General features: G+C 44.7%; 1 protein-coding gene across 1 annotated transcript in view; it reads right to left on the bottom strand.

Moving 5' to 3' along the window:
* The window catches only part of LOC310777969 (complement C1q-like protein 3), a gene marked incomplete at its 3' end in the record, with an annotated part of 39,924 nt that overhangs the window by 3,928 nt on the left and 22,317 nt on the right, over positions 1 to 13,679 (bottom strand). Inside the window, exons 2-3 of the mRNA XM_083638300.1 lie at positions 12,620 to 12,718; positions 12,335 to 12,408 (exon numbers count right to left, since the gene is read on the bottom strand). Coding sequence (XP_083494426.1) covers positions 12,335 to 12,408; positions 12,620 to 12,718 — 173 coding nt within the window. The remainder of the gene's footprint in view (positions 1 to 12,334; positions 12,409 to 12,619; positions 12,719 to 13,679) is intronic.

Raw genomic sequence — 13,679 nt, 5'->3', positions numbered from 1 at the left:
CGATCATCTCGCCGCTGTGCCAAATGCGCGCACACAGGCATGGATCGATTTCTGCCATTAAACATGATCTATTTTCCGGCTCCGCTTTTGCACAACACTCGTCTTTCTGCTAGGTAGCGTTGCTTCAAAGTTTTCCACTGCTGCGGAGGTTTTGCCACGGTTTATCGAACCCTTTCTCCCTCATTTTCCAAAGGAGAAGATGGGTCACATGACGTGCAAATGCGGAAAAAGTGTTTCCATTACACTTTTGCGATAAACTGCTATATCGACACGTCTGAAAACCCACCTCATGAGAGCGCAAAAACTTTTTGCGATATTTGGGAGCTTTTTCGAAATTTACGTGTTTCCATTACCCAATTTCTATTGCGATATTTAGATTTTGCGCATTTCTGAGGGTAATGGAAACACGGGGACTGCTCCCTAGTCCGATACCTCACGAGTCCGACGACACCTCATGGTTTTGGGTTAGGGTCTGGGGGAGGTTAGGTTTAGGCGTGGGGGTGGGAGAGGTTAGGTTTTGGGTTAGGGTCTGGGGGAGGTTAGGTTTAGGCGTGGGGGTGGGAGAGGTTAGGTTTTGGGTTAGGGTCTGGGGGAGGTTAGGTTTAGGGTTAGTGAAAAACGGGGAATATAGAACCCGGGGAACATAGAAGCCGGGGAACATAGACATGATCCCCTGTCCAATGCCTCTTTTTTCGGACTCGTGAGGTGTCGGACTCGTGAGGTATCGGACTAGGGAGCATGCACCGGAAACACGACTACTAATGCAGTGGTGCCATGGCACGAGTCCGATACCTCACGAGTCCGACACCTCACGAGTCCGAAAAAAGAGGCTAACTTCCCCCAGACCCTAACCCAAAACCTAACCTCTCCCACCCCCACGCCTAAACCTAACCTCCCCCAGACCCTAACCCAAAACCTAACCTCTCCCACCCCCACGCCTAAACCTAACCTCCCCCAGACCCTAACCCAAAACCATGAGGTGTCGGACTCGTGAGGTATCGGACTCGTGAGGTATCGGACTAGGGGGCAGTCCCCAATGCAGTGCCCGTTCACCCTGCTGCTTTCTGCTACCAGGCTGTGTGTGAAGTATACGTTGGACTTTTAGGGCCTTTTCACACATAAAAGTCTGAACCCAATTCATGTTTTTGTTACATTGTATCCATTTAGTCCAGTTAGCTTTGCTTTCACACTGCAATTATACCAGCAGACCAAAGGACTTTACATGACATCACTCTGTGTGGGCTGTGTCTCCCTATACTTGACATTAGCTGTGTTTCCATTACAGTTTTTCGCAAAATAATTGCGATATTTCTACAACTTCGACAATGTACAATTGCGACTTGTAGGCGTTTCCATTGAAGTTGAGTTTGGACTGACGGCGCACACACCTGAACGCAATTCCCCGTTGCAGCAGCTGCCACAGTGATTACGCACGGGGATCTGCCCCATATGGCCATATCCCGTCCCCTGCATGCTCAAATCCAACCAATGGTCAATGCAAATCACCACATGAAGTTACAACGCATATAAACGAGCCTGATTATCAATTCAAAAGAAAATGAGTGTCAACATGTTGCTGGCTGCGGCGAATGCAGTGAACGCGACAGGCAGAGGAAAAAAGGTAGCCTACTGCGCGCACACAGACAGGCAGCCTGTCACCATGGACCGATTTCTGTCATTAAACATGATCTATTTTCCCCAGCTCCGCTTTTGCACTACACTCGTCTTTCTGCTAGGTAGCGTTGCTTCAAAGTTTTCCACTTGCTGCGGAGGTTTTGTCACGGCTTATCAAACCCTTTTCTCCCTCATTTCCTTTCATTTTCCGCTCCTTTTCCAAAGGAGAAGATGGGTCACATGATATGCAAATGCGAAAAATGTGTTTCCATTACACTTTTGCGATAAACTGCTATATCGACACATCTGAAAAACCACCTCATGAGAACGCAAAAACTTTTTGCGATATTTGGGAGGTTTTTCGAAATTTACGTGTTTCCATTACCCAATTTCAATTGCGATATTTAGATTTTGCGCATTTCTGAGGGTAATGGAAACACGACTAGTGATATAGAGAGCCAAAGTGAAACGTCACTTCCTGCTTTCTCCCTGTACCAGCGCTGAAAAAATATGAATGGCGGTGAGCGGAGAATAACGTTACTCTTTTTTTATCCCTTTTGAATTGTGCCACGGGGTGCCAACGTTCATTTTGTCAATTTAAAACATAACTTTGCATGTAAAGAAAGTCGCAGTTTGTCGTCAAACTGAAACGTAGGGGTTAGTTTCGTATAAAAACTACATAGCTTGTGGAAGCTCGTGGCATGTCGCTGGTCTTCAGCTTTGCCGGTAGAGAAAGTGACGTCACGTAGGCGACAGTGTATGTAGTCTTCCTGATTTAGAACTTCTAGTGCAACAGTTTGGCGACAAACTGCGACTTTCTTGACATGCAAAGTGATGTTTTAAATCCTAGTTCCTCATTGCGCGGCTCGCGAGACGCTGGCGGCTCTCGAAGCTTTAGTTGGCGGCTCTAAGAAATTGCACAAAAAATATATATATATATATATATATAGATTCCCACAACCCCCCCCCCCCCCCTGCTCTCCCCAAAATTTCAATAAACCTTTATGGCATATTATTACAATACAACAATTACTGGTGTTGACAGTAATATAAGGTGCCAAATCATTCAAAACAATAAGCATTTTGCTTTTAGGAGTATTGTGCCAGCGTGCAGCGCTGTTCCAAAACGTGTCAACGTGTGTCGTTGCCTGGGAAATGCACATCCCATAATACAACTGTTCGCATCGCATCCCATAATAGTATGATGATACTTGGGATGCCATTGCGAACATAGATGTTCAGGTTAGCTAAAACTTTAGCGTCGCCAGCGAGGGCCCCCACCGTTGCGGTTGGGGTACGTTATCCCTCCAGGCCTGAAAGATTTTCTAGGGGAAACTGGTATATGTGTGTGTGTGTGTGTGTGTGTGTGTGTGTGTGTGTGTGTGTGTGTGTGTGTGTGTGGAAAACAATAAAACACACAAAAATGGTAGGCAGATGTGCTTGGTTGGGATGGCTTTTGGTGTTTTGCGGTAAAAGTGGCTCTCCTAAATTGACAAAATGAACGTTGGCACCCCGTGGAACAATTCAAACGGGATCAGCAAAGTAACCTTATTCTCTGTTCACCGCCATTCATATTTTTTCAGCGGCTGGTACAGGGAGAAAAGCAGGAAGTGACATTCACTTTGCCTCTCTATGCGTCTGACGGTTGGCTCGTTGTGAATAATTGTGTGTGTGTGTGTGTGTGTGTGTGTGTGTGTGTGGGTTTGTTGGTATCAGGAGGGGGGGTGAGGTTTTTCCTTTGTCATTTGAAACAGCGTTTTGGAGTTTGACTCGCGCCACTTTGGAAATGGCAAAACTACCAAATCAATAATTTCATGACTAGGCTCTTATATAGGCTCCTACTGCCATCCAAAGCTGAAGAAAGAATGCCAGCGGTTATGCACGGGGAACATTGTCACTTGCATGGAGTGAATGCTATGCCAAACACCATTCAAAAATCTGTCCAATCTGACCAATCGTTAGGAGAGACTGTTCAATTGGGCATACTACAACATAATAAGCCACACCTATTTCTATCAAGTATCCACCTTTAGCCTGCTGGACCACCTGTCAATCATTCCCTGCCTGTTGAGTGAGGTCTGTCTGTCTGTCCATGGTCTGGACTTCCCCCTGCCTGCGTTGTGTCAGATATTAATGAAGGGACTAGTTTGTGTCTCTGTGTCTGTGTGTTTGTTGCTTACAGTGAGACAATATGATGTTTGTGCAGCTCACTCTCCTTAAAAAAAGACAAGTAATTTCTTTATCTTCAGCTCTCCCCTCCTCTCATATAGTGAGCTATCCTCTCTCTCTCTCTCTCTCTCTCTCTCTCTCTCTCTCTCTCTCTCTCTCTCTCTCTCTCTCTCTCTCTCTCTCTCTCTCTCTCTCTCTCTCCCCTCCTCTCATACAGTAGGCTATCCTCTCTTTCTCTCTCTCTCTCTCTCTCCCCTCCTCTCCTACAGTAGGCTATCCTCTCTTTCTCTCTCTCTCTCTCTCTCTCTCTCTCTCTCTCCCCTCCTCTCATACAGTAGGCTATCCTCTCTCTCTCTCTCTCCCCTCCTCTCCTACAGTAGGCTATCCTCTCTCTCTCTCTCTCTCTCTCTCTCTCTCCCCTCTCATACAGTAGACTATCCTCTCTCTCTCTCTCATCCTCCTCTCCTACAGTAGGCTATCCTCTCTCTCTCTCTCTCTCTCATCCTCTCCTACAGTAGGCTATACTCTCTCTCAGGGGTGTAGGCCAGGTCCCATGTCATGAAGCCGCTGCATGTTAGATCGCCGCTCTGGTGGCAGGTACCAGTATAGGTCACAAGGCCCGCCTCCTCATGTTAGTGGATGGGAAAATGACCCAAACTAAACAATCAAAGTACACGTCGGATAATTTTTTTCCAAAAGTGGTTTGTATCATTTTAGATAGTTCTTATCACGCTAATGCCTGTGCAAGTGGTCATTTTTCTCATCAGTTTGTTTTTAAGTAGTTATTTGACGATATAAAAAGGGATGATTGACAGCTGTGGCAGCCAGTCTCAAGCCGTCATTGGCTGGACAGGCTCTTCACGTTATAGACCTAGTTTACCAGACACTGCTTCATCTGTTATCTACCAGACTGTATAATTTGATGAACCGCAATAAAAAGGACATTGTTTTGAGAAAGGTGCGCGAGGAAGTAACGTTGGTTGGGGACTGAAGTAGCCAGTAAGTTCAGAAAATATGTGTTTTATTAGTTACTCCAGCGCCGCTGCTGGCCATTAGGGTGCCCTAAGCATAATTTCTTTCATTGTGCCCCCACCCCCTACCAAGAAGAATTCACAAATGCAATCGTGTGTGTGTGTGTGTGTGTGTGTGTGTGTGTGTGTGTGTGTGTGTGTGTGTGTGTGTGTGTGTGTGTGTGTATATATATTGAGAAATCTGGTAATAGTAATTTCGTTATGTTTTACTTGAGATGCCTGAATTAAGCAGAGGCGCTTTATTTTGAAACTCCAAGAAGGAAGTATCTGCCGTATGCAGGGAAGTACAGTAGCTTAACTACGAAAATAATGTCTTGCAAGATGGACTGAAAAGTCAGCTGTTTATCTCCCTTTCTGCTGCAGCATGTTGAATAAATAAATGTTCAGTTTGAACAACACCCGTTCTGATCATTATAGAGCAAGATGATGGCTTCCACTACACAACACTGTATTTACGTAGGCTACGTTACATATTTGTGGGAATGGGAGGAATCTCGCACTTGTAATGATGTCCAGCATGACTGGTGACCGAGGGAAACGTGAGTTTGTTTACTGCGTTGCATGTAATTAACGAGGAGATCCCCCAACTTTATTTTAAAGGGCACCGTGGCCAGTTCAAAAATGCCAAACTGGCCGTGTGGAGAGTTCATTTTAGAAGGGGCATTACCAAACTGTGGGTCATCCACCACACTGTCTGTTTGACCGTGGTATTCCTGCTCTGGATGATGCCCTAGGCGACAGGTGCCCTATGCTCAGTGCGTTGTGCGCGTGTAGGGAGCGGCGGCCCTGAGTTACTCCCACTACGTTATCGGTTATTTTAATACATCAATAGTTTTAATGGGTGCAGGCTAGCATTAGCCGCTTGTGTTAGCCAGCTGTTAACTTGCATTCTTTGTCGGCATAACATTACTATAACCTAACAACTTTCTAATAACTTTCAGAACTTACCAGGTTGTCCACCTCCTACTGCGTATGCCAGGAAATGTGTTTTATATACAACGGTATAAAATGAGGCCTACACAAAACCAGCCATAAGCTAATGGGTTAGCTTAGTCTATCATATTGGTTCCCAAACTGTGGTCCGCGGACCACTGCTCGAGCCTGGTGGTCCGCCAGAGAATTGGAAAAAAAACAAAAACAAACAAACAGACAACAGTTTTTACAAAGCCTACACATTAACCCTGAGCAGTTGCCAGATTGGGCCGATTTTCTGAAATATCGCTATATTTGGGAAACATCACAATTTTGAACAGTTACTTTCAGAGGCTGCAGCAGGCTCAGTTTTAAAGCCAGAGTGAAGTTTCTGGTATCATATGAAACTAGAAGACTAAAGGAATCGATTTGTACCAACCATGTCATGCTAGCTTGTCAGGAAGGTAGCTAAATAACACTCCAAAGTTAGGCTACATTTTGGCGAGGGGTCCTCTTTTTCACAGCCTAATGTTGGCAGGTGTGTGTGTGTGTGTGTGTGTGTGTGTGTGTGTGTGTGTGTGTGTGTGTGTGTGTGTGTGTGTGAGAGAGAGTGTCCGTGTGTCCATTTTGAACCAGCTAGTAGCCTTATATTTTTATTTAGCCTTTCTGCTGCTATTGCATGGTTAAATCAGCACATTTTATTTTATGGGGGGGAGGGGGGTATACGCAGTGCAGGTGGTCCCTGGGAAATTTGGTTTGGTATAGTGGTACTTGGTCGGAAAAGTTTGGGAACCCCTGGTCTATCACAAACAGACACTGGATGTTTTATTTTGGGTAAAGCACGAGGAGAGTATGGATATCTCTAGAAAGTGGGGATGTTGTTCGCAAGCTCCTCTCCTCATAGCTGTTGTATAAGGATATACAGAAGAGACAGGCAGCTGGCTAACGTTATAAAAACGATTTGTTCCCAAATGAATTAAATTAACGTTAATCAAATGCTACGGAAACATTAGCTAATCGGTGGCACGGTGCACGGTGGCTCAGTGGTAGAGCTGTCGCCTCACAGTCAGAAGGTCCTGAGTTTGATTCTCGCCTGGGACACTGCGGGCGCTGTGGTTGTGTTCCCCCCCATATCTTCAGTGCCTACTGCCCAGGTGGGGTATCTTGTCGTAAGGGCCTTTCTGTCTGTGTGGAGTTTGCATGTTCTCCCCGTGCTCCCCCAGGGGGGTTCCTCCGTATATAACCCCCCCCCATTAAAAACATGCAGAAGATCAGATCGTCATCGTCATCCGACCAGTGACGACAACATCCGAAGTCGGTCCCCGGGCGCTGTACGAGAAAAGCGACCACTGCTCCTGGCCTGCCCCCCGGAGGAAAGGACAAAGCCAGGATGGGTTAAATGCAGAGGACAAATTTCACCGGCCACCGTCAGCATGTGTGTGTTGTGGCCCTCCGTGCATGTGTTGATTGTAATCGTGTGACAATAAAGATGGACTTGTCCGTCTGAAATCGTGTCGTGTTTTTAATCAACAGACCTGCAAAGATCAGTTCATTGGATAATAACCCCCCCCCCCCATATGACAATGTTTGTCATAGAAGTCTGGCTGCTAGGAACAATCTCCGACAACGAAAATTAGATTTCCGTGCAGGCGTCATTTTGATAAACTGACCTCATAGTGGGAATCTACATGGTTACTTTTGGTGAGACAAAAATTATTAGAACTTCAAGAGCTAGAGAGGATTGACTACACAACACACTGTGTGCAAATCTAGAAACAGGAGCTCTACATAAGAAAGTTTAGAGGGGCGGGGACCTCACAGAGGTGCTAACTCAACGGAGCTACTCCGCAGAATCGGGTTCCCAACAAATCAGATGATATTGGCTTCAACAGAGGATACTCGGATCAAATGGAGATCCACTCTCCATATTTAATATAGCTCACTCTCTCATCCTCGTCTCCGAAAATAGCCTACCTAACGTTAAAGTGTAACTTACCCCCAAAACACTTTTTTTCAGCTTTTAACCAATATGACTTTGGGGGTGGTGTGTGAAGAATTCTGGTCAAAATTTCCACATTTGAGACCAAACTGTTACCATTGTAATTTTGTATCATTTTCAGCAGCATAAGTTCCCTCTATGGGTTGAACACTGCTTTTTTTTGTGCCCTCAAACGAATGGGATATTTGGTACATCATGACGTCACGGTGGAGTTAGCACGCGCCCCACTCATGTGAAAATTTGTTTTTTTCCCCATTGATTATTACTGTAGTTCACGCGGTGCGAGCCCTTTAGGAGCAATGCATCCATGGGTAATGCCTACTGTGTCTAATATTAGCCGCTAGTTAGTTATGTTATATGGCAGTAAAACGCCACTGAATGACCAAATTGATATAACTTTTAACCATTTCGAGTAACACTGTTTCCAAACGGATCACCAGCGTTAGTTTGTTGTTTATAACGGGGCTATATTCATAACGTTTACTATCTCGGATGCGTTATTTCGAATCCCACATAGGTTCCGCTGGCGCAAAGCGAGTGGGTTTCAGGACGAAACAGTCTCGAGCCACTAATGTTATCTTTAGAGCACAATATTACTGGAATGCAAGTTTAACTAATATAAACAGTTACATGTCCTCTGTATTCTACATCAAATTAAGATATTACGGGTTGTTTTATTTTGTATGTTACATACTTATTGTCCAAGATATGTTAGTTTATGGGGGAGGAATTCTGCCCGGGTATAATTGCGCGCAGTGCGCAGCTCAGCGGACGATCATGCCGCGCAACTCAGCCTGGATTTCTATTTTCCTGCGCGGCCGTCTGCGACCGTGAGCGACTCTGTCAAGCAGAACAGATCAGATCAGGGCAGACAGGAACTCCGACCCGGACATTTGTCAAATAAAACCAATAATAAAGTGAAATAATGTTTATTTACGTTGTTGATTGCCCCTTTGGAAGTGTGAAAAGAGAGAAAGAGCAGTTGGAGAGGGGGAGCGGCTTCTAGGGGCTCGTTGCCTGCGGAGCCTCCCCAGTGTGCGGAGCAACAAGTAGAGAGCTCTCGCCTTCTCTCTACAACAGCACGCACTGGGAAAACGGGAGAACAGACTTAAATATGATGCAATTGCATTTTATAACGCCGAAGGTAGCCATTAACAGTTATCCCAAACATATTACTTTATATATTTATGTCATTATTTACTACCCATGATAACGAAGACAGTAGATCTGGGGCAAAATATATAGCGGACGAGCAGAGCGCACAAAGTGAGCTGCGCTCTCTGTGTGGACACTTTAAGCGACTTCTGCGTGGAGGTGCGCTGCGCGGCGCATGCGCGCAAGTTCTGCGTACCGGTGTGTCCCCGCCGTAAGTGTTGTAATGTTTCCCATTTGACTTTTTATAACATCGTTGTGCCATATTTCAATTGAAAATGTGCTCTCCTCCCCTCACCATGTGCTACCGCAGCTCATTTTTCATTCTTCCTCTCTGACAATAGCTTCATGAAACTTCCTGTATATGGTGCGAAAGGTAAACTATCCCAAAAATGCTTTCACACTGCAAACCAACCAAACAACGTTGCAGTTTGATCTGGACCAAGACCTCTTTCCCCTGGACCAAGGTTCGGCTGTTTAGTCTCGGACCATGGTCCGAGGGAGGTTTCACACCTGTCATTTTGGTTCAGATCAAACTGGAAAGTCAGAAAGTCCGAACCAAACGAGGTAGCTGTGAAAGCGCCCTCAGTGTGAAGGTCTGTTGGACTTTTATAGTGAAGGGTTGTGTGAAGCAGGGTCGGAAATTTGGCTCGGGGGAAAAATCTCACAAATCTGGCAAAATCTGAAATTGGGATGACGGGGGCTTTTTTTTGCCCTCGTAAAATAATGAGTCAACTTTCTGTATGTTAAAATGACTGTTTGCAAAGCATGTCCTCGCACCAGTAGTAGGCTACATGAATCACCCGGAAACTCTGTATGCCTCCTGCCCCGACAGAGACAGGGTGGCGAACACAGACAGACACAGTAACGTTAAAACTGAACCACGCTCTTTCCCTCTCTGCTGTTCCTTTTCACACCGTGGCCGCTGGCATTTGTCAATCAATAAAGCATGCATCCACAGGTTTCCATGATGGGATAATGGTGAATGTGCGTATTAAATTGGCCATTTCCATATCAACAACACAATCCACGCACGTCAATAAACACATAACAGGAGTTGGTCCGTGATGGAGGAAGACATAAACGGTTTCTTCCATTTCATTCTGTGTTCTGGCTGCACTCGGCTCGCTAATGCTGCAGCGTCAAACTAGCGACGACAACTACTGTACACAACACCTCCGGTCGGAATTTTCAAAATAAAAACCCACCATTGCTAAGCGCTGTTGGTAATCTGAGACATTCAATGTTGAGTTGGTAGTTGTATAGCAGCCTAAAAGGCTTTGAAAGTTATTTGTCAAACAAGAATCTTTGGCATGTGGAATTTTTTTTATTTGAAAGGAATTTTGTTTCATAATTAAATTTGTATGATTGCATTTGTGCTCAACCAAAGATAGTGTGATGGGCTGAAAGACGATATCAGTTAAGCGTATTTGTTTATAATGAAGATTTTTGTTGTTTCCCTGTCACTAAAGGGGGAATAAGTAACAACAACAACAACAACAACAAATTGGTATCGACCCAAAATCTTCCAATCGGTGCAACCCTAATTTTAATTTGGTCATATTCGTCTGCTAACTAGACCAGTGATTCTCAACCTTTTGGCTCGTGAGCCCTTAAAAGCTCTTGATGCCAACTGTGGTGACCCCTGTTAGGCCTTGGCCACACTGATCTGTCAGAAAATGGACAGAATTATTGAACGGACAGATGTCTGTCCGATGCATGAGAACTGAGTCTACGTCAAACCCCTCGCCGAAAGTGCCGGGGCTGCTCCGCGGCCGGTGAGCCTGCCTGCGCAGCCTGCGTGCAGCTCCTTGGAAATGTGACTCGATGCAAATGACATGAACAGCGCGAGTATAATATAATGTAGATCATGTGCAGATAACTGGAGAGAAGTATATGCACTACATTCTCCCCTTGGACTAACTTCTAGTCACTGAAATCCTAGTGAAATCACACAATTTTACTCATTTTGCTGGGGAATCCCTTATAGCCTCGTCCGCCGCCTCGACCGCCATCTTCTTTGAAAAGTTTAAACAAATCTCGGAACGCCTCCTCTCGAGACGAGACCTCGACTCTGATTGGCTAAACGGACAGTGACTATCCGACCATCCGATACGTCCATCCAGAAAAAGTTCATCCCTCTTCAACTTCCTGTCCATCAAAACGTATGCAAATTTTCTGGATACGTACGCTTCTGAGTGCTCCACGGACAGTCGGACAGCTGTCATTGAAAATGAATGGAAGTGAACAGAGAAATGAACGCACACGGACAGACACCACGGATCAGTGTGGCCAAGGCCTTACGCTCATGTAACGGAAAGAGTAGAGAAATAAGGATATAGGCCTAACAGATGTTGTATCTTGTTTCAGCTTGTTTCAATGAAAGCTGTCTAGTATTTTTGCTTACTTTTAGAAATAAAATAATAAAATAAATAAGATTGGATACAAGTTATTGAATATTGGTCTGTCATGCAACATAGAAGAACTAGGGCAACTAAGGTATTTGCCAACATTTGATTAAAAATTGCCCCGGAATTTATCAAAAATTCCCCCGAAAACAGACAGTGCGGTGGATGACCCACAGTTTGGTAATGCCCCTTCTAAAATTAACTCTCCACAATGCCAGTTTGGCATTTTTGAACTGGCCACCGTGCCCCCTTAACATAAAGTTGGGGGATCTCCTCGTTAATTACATGCGATGCAGTAAACAAACACACGTTTCCCTCGGTCACCAGTCATGCTGGACATCAGTACAAGTGCGAGATTCCTCTCATTCAGGCAAATATGTAACGTAGCCTACGTAAATACAGTGTTGTGTAGTGGAAGCGATCATCTTGCTCTATAATGATCAGAACGGGTGTTGTTCAAACTGAACATTTATTTATTAAACATGCTGCAGCAGAAAGGGAGATAAACAGCGGACTTTTCAGTCCATCTTGCAAGACACTATTTTCGTAGTTAAGCTACTTCCCTGCATATGGCAGATACTTCCTTCTTGGAGGTTCAAAATAAAGTGCCTCTGCTTCTAACATGAAATAATTCAGGCATCTCAAGTAAAACATAACAAAATTGCTATTACCAGATTTCCCAATACACACACACACACACACACACACACACACACACACATACACACACACACACACACACACACACACATACACACACACACACACACAAGATTGCATTTGCAAATTTTTCTTGGGGGGGGGGGGGGGGGGGGGGGGGTGGGCGGGGCACAATGAAAAAACTATGCTTAGGGCACCCAAATGGGCAGCAGCCTGTATTATAGAGAGATGGCCACTGAAACTACACTAACAGAACTAAACTGAAATCCACTAAACTGAACTTTACTCATCTGAATGAAACCAAACCAAACAAAGTTAAACTGAACTAAATTGAAACTGCCTGGCCAATATGAGATCTGCTCAGTGAAACATCAAAGTGTCAGTCAGACCTTGTTCTGCAGTGCCCCCATGTTGCTCTTTGTCTCCTGGCTGGCAGCAGAAAGTGAGGACTCCAGCATGGAAACTGGGACAGAAACAAACAAATTGTAAAAGAGCTAAGTTTAAGTTAAATTGTATAAACTGGTATAAATATGAATTTTAACAGTATATTGCTACAACAAATATGAATATATTAATTTGAGTCATTTTTCCATGAATGATTGGTACTAAATAATGATGCCTCGTCATGCTATCAGTGATTCAACAACAGATGTATGAAAACATTTCAGTAATACCTTTATAGAGAAGGAGAATAATCACTCCGGCCAGCAAGATGAGGAAAGCAATATTCACGTATAAGCACCACTGCCTTTTTGGCTGCTTTGACTTCCCATCTGAAACACAAATAAAAAACTACAATAGAAAACAGTAGAATATGAGTCGTGTCCTGCAGGAGAATGGCCTCTAGAGGCAGCATCTCAATAGAAAACAGTAGAATATGAGCCGTGTCCTGCAGGAGAATGGCCTCTAGAGAGGCAGCATCTCAATAGAAAACAGTAGAATATGAGCCGTGTCCTGCAGGAGAATGGCCTCTAGAGGCAGCATCTCAATAGAAAACAGTAGAATATGAGCAGTGTCCTGCAGGAGAATGGCCTCTAGAGGCAGCATCTCAATAGAAAACAGTAGAATATGAGTCGTGTCCTGCAGGAGAATGGCCTCTAGAGGCAGCATCTCAATAGAAAACAGTAGAATATGAGCCGTGTCCTGCAGGAGAATGGCCTCTAGACAGGGCCGATTTTACACTTCATGGGCCCTGGGGCTATTCATCTCTGCAGGGCCCCCGCCTTGGGCGCCGCCGGAATTTTTTTTAGTGTTTTTTTTTTAACCTTTTTTAGCCGTATTTAAAGGAATATCTCATTTTAAATCAACATTAGGATTATACTGTTGTGATGCCATTATTCAGTATATTCTCCTTTTCTCACTAACTTTCATGTCACCACCTGCTCTCCTGTCAGCATTCTAACTTACAAACACAAACTGTAGGTTTAGCTTTCTCTGCCCTTTTTTTCCTTTTTTGACTGCCGCTCAGTCGCAGTTTTCTTTTCTGGAAACATACTGGCGCCGGTATCAGGCTTTCTTTTTCTCTCACTCCAGGACCAGGCACCTCCAGCAAGCGGGCAGCAGTTTGAGAGCAGGTTAATGAACTCAGTCATTGGACAATAGGCTTCAGCCTGGGCGCGCCTGGGCGCCTCCCGTCGTGTGATTGGTAACCTAAATGTCAGACCTGTCAATCAACGTGTCTGAACTTGTGATTTACCAATCACAATTTACCAATCACAACACACACACACACAC

Source organism: Poromitra crassiceps (genome assembly GCF_964638095.1).
Source record: "Poromitra crassiceps genome assembly, chromosome: 6".
Lineage (NCBI taxonomy): Eukaryota > Metazoa > Chordata > Actinopteri > Beryciformes > Melamphaidae > Poromitra > Poromitra crassiceps.
The sequence above is the reverse complement of the archived record's forward strand: the minus strand, read 5'-3'. Positions and strand labels throughout refer to the sequence as shown.